We start from the raw sequence: 13,956 nt of genomic DNA, 5'->3' as shown, positions 1-13,956 counted from the left end.
ATTCCCCTGATGTTTTCATCTTCCCGTTTCTCCGTTGCTCTTTTGACTATTTCCTCCACATCCCCGCCCACCTGCCCCCACTGCTTCTCTCCACCACATCACCTGAGGCGCTGCTTGACCTAATTGTATGGTGTCTGAGATGTTTGAAAAGAGAAGAGAAGGTACAGCCGACGTGTGCATGTTTATTCATGGTAGAGGAGTCCGTATGAAGACGGTTTTTAAAAAAATTAATAAAAACAAAACAAGAAAAAAAAAAAAAACCTGTAGGGTTTGTTTTTAAACCTGGTACTAGAGAGTCAGAGGAATATTTTCTGGTACTTTTGTGCAGAGCACCCGTGCACGGGTGCACGCACTCTTTCTCAACCGCTCTATAATGGAAAAAGTAATAGGGACAGGCAGTTTCCTTGACAACAGTAATTGTTAAGACAGAGCCACTTGGCAGGAACAAACTGCATTTGTATACAATGTGTGTCTTTGTGTGTGTGTGTGTGTGTGTGTGTGTGTGTGTGTGTGTTAAAAATAATTCTGTCTCCTACTGTTCGAGCTGAAACTCTCCCCTCAACCACCAGCAATCAGCCTTTGTTTTAAAATAGCAAAAAAGACAGAGGCTGTTTTGCGTTTTTGAGATTTGACGTTTGCATGTTTGTATTTGTTCAATATTGTAGTCCTAGTAGTTTCACAGCTTATTTATCCATAAGATGTGTGATATAAAATGTATGTAAATTACAAAGTGTAGAATAGCTGAGAGTTCAGTTTCATTCATTCAAACTGACATGTGTAGTACCTAATAGGTCACTTGTTAACTTGATTTTACAAACGCACAATAGATACCCAGATTAACATCAGTCTAAATGTGTTAATGAGTAAAAAGATTGAGGCTTTGTTAATATTATTTATTTGAGTTTCTTTTGATATCTCAAGTCAAATGAGTTCAATTCTTTCTCATAGGGGGCAATTTTTCCTAATTTAACTGGCTGCATGTTTCTGGACTGCGGAAAGAAACCGAAAACCCGAAGAAAACCAACGCAGACACAGGGAGAACATGCAAATTCCACAAAGGAACTGACTCAGGGTGCTTTTTGCTGACCTTGAAGCATCCAACGTCCCACCACACTGACTATAACGCTTCCTGCTGACAGTTTCACTCTCCTGAGATCTCCCCTGTCCGAAGCAAAGCGTGTCCTTGGTCCTGTGAGGTCGAAGCGCTAACCTCTGCGCCACCGCGCTGACGCAATAATTAAATCAGTCAATTAAATTTGGGCATTAAGTAATTTTGCCAAAATTATGTCATAGCGCAGAAACAAAAGGGTCAGTTTCATGAAATATTAAATTCTGAATATGTAATCTCCTTGCGGATGTGTGTGTGTGTGTGTGTGTGTGTGTGTGTGTGTGTGTGTGTGTGTGTGTGTGTGTGTGTGTGTGCGCGCGTGTGTGTGTGTGTTACAGAGTATTCTAATGTCCTCAGATGGTAACATTCTAGTTAGTAGCATTGTAGCTTGCAACAGTTGCTACTCCCATGTTTGAAAATAACAAACATGAAAATTACTATTTTTTTATAAAACAAACAAACCAACTATGAAAAATGTACTTTACCACCTTGGGTGTAACTGGTGCATGAATTCTTAAATGTTACAGGCTAAGGTTGAATGCCAATATGTCTTATAAGCTAGGAAATATATTATTTTTACATGACGATGTAAACCACACTTCTTTCCTGATTTGAATGAATACAAAATATATAACAATGTCAGCATTGCTAATAATTGCCATGGATAGTTATTTGTTTTTTTTTAAATACATTGAAGTTTTTTAGCAAAAGTGACTGCGATGTGTACAACTCTAATAACACAGCATGACAATATAAATACGAAATAATTCTATATGTACGTCATGACAAGGTGTGACTATTTCATTAAAAATAATAATTGAATTAAAATAATTAATAATAAAATATACTATATTTCAACAGTCACTATGTGTTTGACTCAGCTGTATTCTGTAGGTTTCAAGCTTCTCTGCATATCAGGCTAATGAAAACTGGACCCATGTGGCTGGTTTTATATGAATTTGCAATTTTGGCAACTGAATCCCTGCACTCAGCATGACACGCCGCGCTGTTTGTTTACAACTAATAGCAGTCGGAGGAGTCCTTGTCGATGGAACCAAGATGCTCCTTCTCGTTCTCTTGTCTCCAAATGATGTCGTCACGACCCGTCGATTGTTCCTGCCGTCGTTAAAATCCCCAACGTTCCCACTCGCCTAATCGTACCGGGCTACCGATGAGGGCCCGCGTGCACCTGCGGCAACCGAGGAACGTGGTTACCCGAAGGGTCTCGTCTCCTCGGGTCTCATCTCCATCACGCCGCGGGCGTCGAGCCGCAACCGTAACGATCGGTTGAACGTGACCCGAAAAACCTTCGGCTCAATCGCATCAAAATATCGTCCGGGAAATAATAAACACGAGAGCCGATAGCAGCCGAGTGACAAGAGGCACACTTGAAACAGGCCTCTAAAAGGATCTGTATTGATCCAGAGAGCCAGACACAGAGGAGACAAGGAGATCTTTCATTCTCCTCTTCTTGTTCTCAGTGTGGAGACACCAGACATCTGCACCAGATCCAGATTTGGACGGGAAAAGGAAAGAATCTTCAGTTCACTTGATTGATAAGAAGTTGCCTGACAGTTTGGGGACACAAATGTCATAATATGATTGTGAATCATTTGACTGAAAATCCAAAATGTTCCTTTAGAGTACCTGCCCTCATCTCCTCAGTTACTCACACTTTATTACCGTGTAATAAAGGTGCAGAACTAGAAAAGTGGTAGAAAAATGTGTGAACATTTGAAGAAATAAAACATCAGTAACCAACGCTGTCCTGTGAGTCATTCATTTGGAGGCTGACGGATAAACAGATGACTGCCATGTTCAGTGACGACAAATTTCACCACAGTTGTGGCTCCAGAAACAGTCCCATATCTTATTTTTCACCCTAGTCTGAATATTCATAAACTGTCAGACGTAACTGAACTAACTGATCCGACCTTTACTTAGTTACTGCCAAATAACAAGATCATCTTGGCTCAGATGCCAACAAAGTCATTAAAATGTAACAAATAAAAAACAGGCCGGGACATCTTTTTTTTTTTTTGCATTTTTTTGCATTATAAACACATTAATTTTGGATTATTTCGCGAGGTTTTCAGTGGCATTACCACATTTAAAAAAAAAATAAAAAAGACCGTGAGCCGAGGAGAGCCTCGTCTCGCTCGGCCCGGAGTGAAGAAGCTGCCGGAAAATTTGCGACAACTACCGATGAGGAGCGTTCAGAATATCGGGAGTGAATTTTTTTTCTCAGAAAAGAGTAAGGAAAGGAAAATATTGCACCGCGCGCTCAGGACATTGGTCAATTCACCGACTGTAGCGCACAATGATGGACAGGTGGTTCACCCTATTTCTGCAATTTTACAGCCATTGAACTTAGCTGACATATTTCAAGAGCTGCTCTTTGCTGGGGGACGACGGAGCCGTCACGCTAAAAGCATCGGCCTTCTCCTGTCCGCTTGACGTTCGGTCGCCGCGGCGAGTCGATTCCGGAGACGGAAGAACTCCTGCACTCGGCGTGTTTTTGACAACTCTCGTCTCGTTTCTATTTTCACGATCACCCCAAGTTCCCAAATTTACTCCCTGTCACACAGTTTCCCTGCCCTTGTCCTCTTATTATTTTTGTTATTTCAGTTTGAATGATTAGATTTCACACATTCACAGCCGCTGACAAAGAACAGGAGGAAGCGATTCCCAGTTTCTGCCGCCCTCCCCACCCTCAAACCCCCTCCTCCTCTCTGCTGCCAGTTTGATAACAGGCTGTCACAAGTGTTTAATGTTTTCTCATAAAGTGCTGGCTGGTTCCTCCCAGGTCACCGCTAAAATGACATTTGCATTTGCAGGCAAAAAAAAAAAAAAAGAGGCAAATCCGTCTCCTCTAGGTTTCTGCTCCTGGATTGGACGGCGATTGGAATATGTGGATCTGATTGCGAGCGGGTAAACGGCAGCGGATGAAACAAACAGTGTGATTACAAGATCCTAATGTGACACGAGTGAAGGGAGGCGGAGCCGCGGGGGTCGGGGGGGGCAGCTCGGGTTATTTCATTAACTTTTGTTTACCAGCTTGACTGGTATTCGTACCGACGCTGATCTCAATCTTCGGCTGTCAGTGGACGGAAGCTGCAGCCTTCTAGGCTTGCACGTCCCAAAAGCCCGACTGCTCACGCCTAAGAAGGGTCAAAAGTCTACATGAGTAGCGACTTTGCGGCGGAAATACAATTATTCCCACATCTGGGCGACGTAGGGTTTCCGATGAATCGGCGAAAACCCCACGCTGACACCGTGCAAACTCCGCACGGGAAAAAGGCCCCCCTGCCGGAATCGAACCGGGGGCCTTCTAGCTGGCCCTAAAAGCGCCAACATCGGTCTTGCAACGCGGATGCAGACGCGGGATTGGAACCCCTGCTGCTCGGGGAGGGCGGAAGCGTCACAGTCCATCGCTCTGGACATCCTCTTTGAACGCATCCGTCTTGAGGCCGGTGTTACCTCACATAAGTGGGAGGAAGCCCCCTTCCCCCTCCCAGACCCCCAAGCCACCTTTACAGGTGGACCCACACTCAGGACCGGGAACCTTCTCACAGGCTGGATGGCAGATGATGATGACCAAACTGGGCTCCAGTACCAGCAGGGGAAAGAGATGCACATTTCAAACCTCCACAATGATAAGTTGCAAGACCCCTTTCCTCCTGCTCTTGTGTAAGAGAAAGTATACTCTGGATGATTGGCTGTTACTCAACAGGCGGGCGGCGGCGGCGGCGGCGGCGGCGGGCGGAGGAAGCTGCAGCCCGGCGGAAAAAAAAAAAAAAAAAAAACACAAGAAAGGCCGGGGTGGGGGTTGGGGTACGAGCAGGGGCAGGAGAAGGGATAGCGGTGCATTCACACGAATAAAAGTAGCGAACAGGAGCAAAGCTGTCCGTGGCTTTTGCGCAACAGTTGTCTCGTCTCCTATAACAACGCGCATCATTCGTCGGATGAAGCACATCCTCCTCTGCGCAGAGCAGGAAGTTTGATATTATTATTATTTTTTTTTTTTTTAACAATCCCCCTTCCCCACCCCCCTGACGATCCACCTACCCGATATTCCTCCGCCGACCACGATGACATCGTAGGTGCCGCTGGGTGCCGTCATGGTGCCGCCGTCCGCTCCGGTGCCGCCGCTGAACGCAGAGCGCACGGCGCCGCGCATCTGTATTAAAAGCGGCAGGCTGGCCCTCCTCCTCCCTATTCCTTCCTCCTCCTTCTCCCTCCATCCCCTTCCTCCAACTCCTCCCCCCAACTGTCCCCCGTGGACTCCGCCCACTGGTAGTAAAGCGGCGCTGCTTTTGTGTCAGAGCCGGGATTAGGAGGAGTAGGACGGGGAGGAGGGTGCAGGGGTGGCTCTACCTGCAGGGATATTTCCTCACAGCAGTGCACAAGCTTATTTTTTGTGCTCTTATTTTACATAAAAAAAAAAAAATCACTTGGCACAGCAGCAAATAGAAATGTCACAAAAAAGTATATTAATTGAAATACAATGACTTAATCTGAACTATTTACTCATTTACTTAAATTGAGAAGGATTTACTTTGAAAAGATTTGGAAAAGGCCGGTGGAAAATTATCATCTCACACCTGCTCACATATCGAGACAAATATTTAGTTTTTAGTCGCAGCCTCGTCTGAGACTGAGACTTTACAAACACTCTGAATTTCACAAGGTCACCGTTTAGGAGACTCCAACCGGATTCTTTCAGCATTTCTTCCAAACCATGCAATGTTTTCACCAAGAGGTGTGAGAGTTACACTTAAGTTAAAAAAAAACAAGTGAAGTAAATAACTTAACGTACCTTGAAGCAACAAGGTCAACCTGTTGATTGTATTTTTTTTTTTCTTTTTTAAGTTCGCACTTATACACATGCCTACGCAGTGACTCCATTTTACAAATTCACTTTATATTAATATTAACCATTTACAAACTGTACAGTTTTGTTCAGTTTCAAAACAACATTGAGTTATTTTATTGTACACAAAGCAGCAAACCAATACAACGATATTTGTGTTTTAGAAATTTACATTTTAGTCTTACATTAAGTGGCTGCTCTTCATCTTAAAATAGTTCAAAATGTGTGTTGATCCTTGTATGAGTTGAATTTTGAATTTTTAAAGCCAACCAAATTATTAAAGTGTGTCTATTTCCCTGTTTTTAGCCCTGTGTGAAGTTACAGCCACAGCTTAGACTTAAAGTCCACATAGGAGACAGGATTTTTCAATTTCATTCTTGGGAAAATAAAAAAAAAAAAAAAAAAAAATGAACATCAGCATCTTTTACTTTCTGTTGCCCTCTTGTGGTTACTCATCTGGCAAATAGTCTAGACATGGGCTGATCTTTGCACCGCCGGGTGGTGCCACAGTCTGCTGCTGCTACATGATACATCCTGCACATTTCTATTTATGGATTTATTCTATTTATTACGGACTGACGAGGAAATAAATATTTTTCTTATTTAAAGAGAAATGCAAAAACATCCAGCTCAGGATAAGACACTCGAAGGCTTCCTGGTCTGGATGCAGTTTTGTGTTTTTTTTTAATTTTTTTTATTTCAGTGTTTTTATTTAAGTTTTTCAAAGAGAGAAGGTGACTGTTTCGTCCGGCAAGCCGGTTTCGACTCTCTTCGACGCTCGGAATGGCAAATGTGAGAACGTTAGATTAATTTCGAGGGACGTTAAATGGAGCCCATGCCCCCCCCCCTCTTGTTGGTTAATCTGACCACAACTGCGGTTAATCCTAATCCTTATTTGATCTCGTTTTTGGAGTAAGCTACTAAACTCCCACGCTTGCACATCCCAGTCTGGAACCAGAGCACCACAGAGGAGAAGGTTGGAGAAGGAAGGAAAAATAAACGATGGAAAAAAACAGTGTTGGTAAAAAAACAATCCAGGAAAACAGTAAATATGTTAAATTCACAAAAAGGCACATTCATGATTGCCAAGCACATTAATAATGCGTCACAAAACAACCATTTGTGTTGGAAAAATTCTCGTCATCACGAATAGAGTACCGTGTGGGATACAAGTGAAGTTGAGGTCGCACAGTCCCGAAATTTGGGCCGATCTTTTTTTGAACCGAACATTCCTGGTTTGATTCCCGGCTCCTCTTAACGTGTCGAAGTGTTGTTGAGCAAGACGCTGAAACCTTAGCCGCTCCCCTGGTGCAGGTGGACGGCAGCCCACTGCTCATCCATAATGGATTAATTGTAGAGAAGGAATTTCCCCACGAGGGATTAATAAAGGATAAATTATTATTAAAGCAGGACAGAGAAGTTCCTAGATAAATCTCTGAGTTTAGCTTCACTGTGGCATCTTCAGCAAGACGTTTATTTTCTCTCTCTCTTGGATGTCCGCACATTTCCACGAGACTCTGATCAGCGATAGAGGTCATCCTGTCTTATTTTGTGACTCAGGTGTCACCCAAAGAGGTGAAATGAAGAAAGAGAAATGAGCAAAAATAAGATGAAAATGAGCAAAATAAATTGCACGCAAGACAGAATGTGATGCATACAGTACAACAATAAACTCTGCAGGGATGTAAACAATATATATCTGAGTATCTCATTTTCTCCGCAGTGTCATGGTCGGCAATGGTTGTGCAAATTTGACGTGCGCTAATTGCACAGTGCAAATTGACAAATTTGAGGGAAAACAGTCCGATAGCAGCAGATGGAAAGAGTTCCTCAGTCCCCAGGCGCCCCATATAATGTTTTATATGTATACATACATTATGTATATATCATATATATCTATATGATAACACTCAGCTAACGTGTCTAGTCCTCATCAACTAATGTGTTGCTAGAACAGGTAAACACAATCATGATTTGGGATTACAATGATTTGAAAGACACTATTAAATGAGTTAAGACAGTATTATTTATGAACAACTATTAGTGATCCATATGTGCAAAACACTTAACAAATAGCTAACGGTGTTTGAGTGAGATTATAAACTGTGCTTGCTAAAATGTCAAATATTTATGCCGTGATATTAAAAGTCTTTACTACTTAAATGCATGTTGTAAATATGTTTTTTTTTGCTCCTTAATCTTCCTAGATGTTGCTTCTTACTGCAAATTGCGGTAGTGGTGGATGCGATGCCTAAATATCAAGTGCTTAAAAAAAAAAAAAACAAAACACAAAAACTTGCATCTTTGTTTTTTGACAGAATGCTGAGAATTATGGAGACAAATTTTGAATCATGAAAGTAGAAGATTTTTTTTGGAACTGCCGTCATTGGTTTTCGCTGCCATTAAAGAAGCATCTGCGTGTGTGAACATAGAGGCAGATTATTTTGCAAATGTTTATAACGTCAATATATTGTCATATTGTTTAGGTGCAATATAAGCCCTACCTGTTTATATATATTGTTAACACCGTTTATTGTTAATTCTTATTTTTCCCATTTTAATATCGTTTCTTGCACTGTCCACTTTCTGCTGTGAGTGGAATAATAAAAGGAATATTCTATTCTATTCTGGTTTGTCGAACGGAGGTCCGTTATTTGCTAATTAACTGTTAGTTAATGTTAGTAGGAAGTACTTCTCTTCACGTACGCATCATATTATTTTGTTGACACATATTAATGCTCTTATGCCCTCGGTCACCTATGAGTTAATCTGATAAAATGTGCATCATATCCAGTGACAAAGGGGGTTCACACACACAACACGGCGGTGATTCTGTGTAACTCTGTTCACGCTGAGATTGTAAATCAGTAATAACTTGAGACATTCCAGCACGGCATGTCAGCATTTTGAGGGATTTTCCTATCGCTCATGAAGGATATGATAGATTAACAGATCCGTGGGATTAAACCTGGGCATGTGATTCTACATTATATCTTCATTGATCTCATGTGAAATTGGTATAATGTGCTAGTCATGCTGCATTTTTACCTTTATTCAAATCAATTATAGATTGCTTTTTAATTATTTTACAGCCGTTCAAATCTCTTCGCATATGAGACATAATAGCCCGATCTCTCCGGTGTCTAATTTGGTTTGGCAAACAAAACACAAATCAACAAATGTTCACAACAAGATTAAGTAATCCTAATGAACTCATCAACAAGTCTTTCATTAAGGAAATAGCGCATTTACTTTATTTTAAACCTTTACATGGTTTCAATAAATAAGGGATTTATTCAGTCTCCTCAGAAAAGCTCTTCGGGGAGCAGGTGCACAGAAACAGGGCGGCTGCCAGAAAAATATAACTTGTACACATAAATTACCGGGGTGGGAATGGAAGTGGGGGTGTGATTGTCACCATGACGATGAGTGGGAGGTGAAGTTTGAAAGAGGGGCTGCAGAGAAACACAAGAACAAGTTGTATTGTTTTTGTGTGTGTGTGTGTGTGTGTGTGTGTGTGTGTGTGTGTGTGCCCAAGACTCAGAGGCAGGAGACATTCCTCCTCTTCTTGTTCTTCTCTATCATCAACCTTCTTGCTCAGAAATCTCTAATGAGATCTGGATGTACAGTAAATCCACCTGCAGGTGTATGTATGTGTGTGTGTGTGTGTGTGTGTGTGTGTGTGTGTGTGTGTGTGTGTGTGTGTGTGTGTGTGTGTGTGTGCAGCAAGTCTCCACTAGGGAGCAGCAAAGAGCCCCAGAGCGCCTGCCAGTCTGGCCCAGTACTCATTTCTTTGCCATTTACAGCAAAATAACGTTTAAAGAATTTTACATGAGATTGATCTGAGCTGACCGAAAATGTATGAAACTTATTTATATTTGATTCCGTCTTCGGCTACCTCACGCGTCTGAAAACTTTGAAAAGATTTGAAAAAGACGTGGAAAATTATCACCTCACATCGGCTCACATCTAAAGACAAGTTTATGAGTTTCAGCCTCTGCCTAGTTTTAGTCGATATTACATCGTCATTATTTTACAAGACCACAATTAGATTCTTTCCCACCGTGCGATGTTTTCGGTGGGTATTTGTCGAGTCTCCGCTATTTCCCTCCGTTGCTTTTTCCCTCTCCAGTCGGTCATGATAGTCGACATCGTTCAAGCTGGGCTGTTCTGTCCGCAGCTCCGCCATCCTCTCCAGAGATTGATCGAGACGTCCTTTTTGTTCATCGATACAACCTCTGCCGCCAATATCGCTCTGATGATTGTTTTTCTACCACATTGTCGAATGCGTTACGTCACCGTTAAGACAGAAAGACTTGCGACCATAGCAAACATGTTTGATATTGTCATAAACCCAAGTCTAGGAAAAGACTGATCTACGAGCGCTCCGTTTACCACCTTATACTCAAGGATCGAGATGATGGAAGCCGGTCAAACTCCTAAAGTTTCCTTCCGACATTTTTGGGCTGCGATCGTGAAAATATTCAGGTGTAAGCCCGATATCATTTGTGTTGTCTCGTTGCAGAAAAGGTGCAGCCGCTCATGCCTTGCGTTCATTTAAAACTGTTATTTTTTTCTGTTCCACGGAAAATTATGGAAAGAATTAGGAAAGCGAGCTTTCAGCTTTGCTGCCCCTTCCATATGGAATATGCTGATTTGAAGTTCTCTGAGGCTATTCCACTTGGAGTTATCTCTTTCTTGAGGGACACACAGCATTAGATCTTGAAGCATTTAAAAACGAAGTGTTGCTTTTATTGTTGTGTGTAAATTGTAAAGTTACTTCTGTAAAAAATGTTTTTAGGACATGTGGTGATGACCTCATGGCCGGATCACCCTTGCGAAAGGGATCCTGATCTGTAGGTTTTTTTTTTTTTTTTTTTGACCGGTTAAATAAAGGTCAATAGCACACACATAAAAATAATAAAAAAATAAAAGTTCCTTTCATAGCTTTAAGAAACATATTTTTTAAAAATCCACTTTGATAAAAAAAAAAAAAAAAAAAGCCTGTGGAAGCAATCAGTCGATTTCTTTGGTGACGCACCAAAGCGTATTAAAAAAATATTTCCATCCGGTTACTGAGGTCTTACTGAGGGCGCGCTGCGCGCCCACGTTTTTAGATCCTAAGATTAAAAGCCGTCCCTTCTTTGTTTTTCACAGAAAGATGATAAGATCATAAAGCTTTTTTTATTATATTATTCAAAATTTCATTATTATTCTAAACACCTTACCACTCAGATTTAGTGCTACGTATGCAGAGAGCTGTTAAAATACACATTTTACAATAAAGTAAAGGTGACCGTAGCACTGTGCTCATGGAGATGACCCATACGCTCCAGCGAAAAATTCATTAGCCAAAGGATGAGACGGAGACGTACACACTTATCTAAGTGAGGGAAATTCAGGACTCAAATGGATCGTGGGTCTGAAACTGAAGATTTTGAGTCCTCAACAAATCCCAGAGTGATCCCACACTGATACCTCCAAGAAGAATCCATCCAAGATAGAAACTGTCAATAAAAATAAACAAACATCAGGAGTGGTTTAAACCGGGGGGGGCAAACTTTTTGGTCGCATTGTGTCAGAGGCCTGATTGACTTTTAAAATTTGACAGACGGGCCGGGTCACCACGAGATACGATACATTTAAAAACAAACAAAAAAAACAAAAAAAAACAAACGCATTTGTTAACCGTACATGTCAGACTCGTCTGACATTTGTTTTGAAAATAAAACGAGCTTGGTTTTAAAGGCTCTGACGTTTGCTTGCATTTCATGCACAAACCAGTTTTTCCCTTGTAGCTTAACATCCAGCTCATTCAAGTGTGTCAGCAGGTCCACAGCAAAACTAATCTTTGTCATTCAGCTCAGAAAAATTCTCCAAAAATTAAATAAGTAGCTCCAAAAATGAAATAATCTCCTGTTTGAACTCCAACATTCACTGATCCACTCATTCAATCATTCACATTAAGTATGATTTCCGTACCAATCTTTGGCGGGCCGGATTAAAAAGACCAACGGGCAGGATGTGGCCCGCGGGCCGTAGTTTGCCCACCCCTGGTTTAAAACCTAATCACTTCTATGATGTTCATATATATTTTTTTGTCGCTTTGGGGGGGTTAACACTTCCACCCCAAAGCAAGAAGGTCCTCGGTTCGCCTTTCTGTGTTTTAGTTTGCATGTGGTCCCTGTGTCTGCGTAGGTTTCCTCCAGGTTCTCTGGTTTCCTCCCACAGTCCAAAAACAGGCAGAGGGTTTATTCGAAATTGCCCAGATGTATGAATGACAGAACGAATGGTTGTACGTCTCCATATTTGGCCGTGTGGTTCAGGGTGAATCTCGCCTCTTGTCCAATGACAGACAGGATATGCACCCCGTAGGATAAGTGGTACATATCTTGAATGAATGAATTAATTATGACCTTGACAAATGTCCTGACAGTTGGCTCGAAGCCTGCCCTCCATTTGAATCCCATTTAAAAAGTCCTAAAAATATCTGTTTAATAATACCATCTAGCAGAAAGTCACCCTGCATTAAGTTCTGACCTGCACGTCCACTACATACGGTGGATGAAAAAAGTTGTGAGAGCACACTTAAGAGAAAGTTGGGATTCATTTCCGGGGGTCTTGCAACCTTCGGAAGCACCGGTTGTTGTTTTTTGGTGATCAAAACCTCCAAAGGTAGTCATTCAGTTGAAAGGAAGAAAAAACACCCACGTTGCTACACTGTACTCCCTTTTTTTTTTTTTATAATAATAATAAGTTACCTTTCTTAATCCCTCATGGGGAAGTTCATTCTCTTGCAATTAGCCCATCATGGATGAACAATGAGCAGTAGGCTGCCGTCCACCAGCGTCGAGGGAGCGAACCAGGAATCTTCGCTGCCAAAGACGATTGCTCTTCCTCAATTACATGCGTTTAAAAGTGCAAAGTGCATTTAACACAGTTTACGAGATGCATCGTTGGCACGCTTGTCCGTGACAGACGCGGCACACTTTTCACAACAGGCCCGACATCAACGAGCGGTCCGGATTTTTCCGAGCGCTTTGGCGGCGCAGGTCATCCTGTTCATATTTTCCTGGGCTGGTTTCCCAGGTAAATGCCGACAGGTCGATCCAACCCCTCCTGCTTCAAAGCAAGTTAGAGGTCGTGACATTGCCGGGGGGCTTCCGTGTGTTCACGATTTGGGTCAGCCATTTTGGGTTACATTTCAACCATATGGATCAAAATGCTGGGTGGTTGTGATTTGACTAAAAGTGTGATGGCTACAGCTCCCGGCGTGGAAGGTTACGGTACAAAGCAGGCGCTCGCCAGCCCTAAGAGGACAGAAATGAAATGTATCTTTCTTCAAATGATAATTCAGATTTTTCATTCAGTGAGAGCATCTGAAGCTCCTTCATGCTTCTCAGCGAGAGTCACAGCCATTATCTTGCTCCTCTTTTATCCTGTCACACTGGTTTTCCAACATAATTACCGTCATTTCCGCACTATAAGGCGCACCTAAAAGCCTCTAATCTTCTCAAAAACTGACAGTGCGCCTTATAATCCAGTGCGGCTTATAATCCAGTGTGCCTTATATATGGATCAATATTGAGCTGCAAGAGGTCTCACAACTACGGGAAGCAGCTGCCAACTCCACTCTCTCCGGTAGAATAAGAGTAACAGAGTTTGCGAGGGAAAAAAGCAAGATGGCTACAGTTAGAGGACAAATTTGAATAGTGGGTTGTTGAACAGAGAGCAGCAACTAGAAGTGTCACCACAGTCCCTATTCGAATGAAGGCAACAGCGCTAGCCAGCGAACTTAACATCGATGAATTTAGAGGCGGTCCTTCTTGGTGCTTTTGTTTTATGAAAAGCTTTGAACCGTGACAAATGGAGTTGGATAAACATTGTTTTCAACAAAGGCGGTGCAAATACCGGTAAGAGCTATCTGTACGTACAGTACCGTATTGTGAATGCACTAACTTGTTTTGGGAGTGAA

At 42.1% G+C, this 13,956-nt stretch overlaps 1 protein-coding gene across 2 annotated transcripts in view; it reads right to left on the bottom strand.

Annotated features, from left to right (window-relative positions):
• maoa (monoamine oxidase a) overlaps window positions 1–5,370 on the bottom strand; it is a 33,964-nt gene extending 28,594 nt beyond the window's left edge. For both annotated transcript variants that reach the window (XM_086144877.1, XM_086144878.1), the window contains exon 1: window positions 5,177–5,370. In XM_086144877.1, coding sequence (XP_086001003.1) covers window positions 5,177–5,288 — 112 coding nt within the window. In that variant the 5' untranslated portion in view covers window positions 5,289–5,370. The remainder of the gene's footprint in view (window positions 1–5,176) is intronic.
• Between the last annotated feature and the right edge of the window lie 8,586 nt (window positions 5,371–13,956).

Source organism: Fistularia commersonii, chromosome 4 (assembly GCF_037954325.1).
Source record: "Fistularia commersonii isolate RoL2024-O1a breed Wild chromosome 4, RoL_Fcom_v1.0, whole genome shotgun sequence".
Classification (NCBI taxonomy): Eukaryota; Metazoa; Chordata; class Actinopteri; order Syngnathiformes; family Fistulariidae; genus Fistularia; species Fistularia commersonii.
The sequence above is the reverse complement of the archived record's forward strand: the minus strand, read 5'-3'. Positions and strand labels throughout refer to the sequence as shown.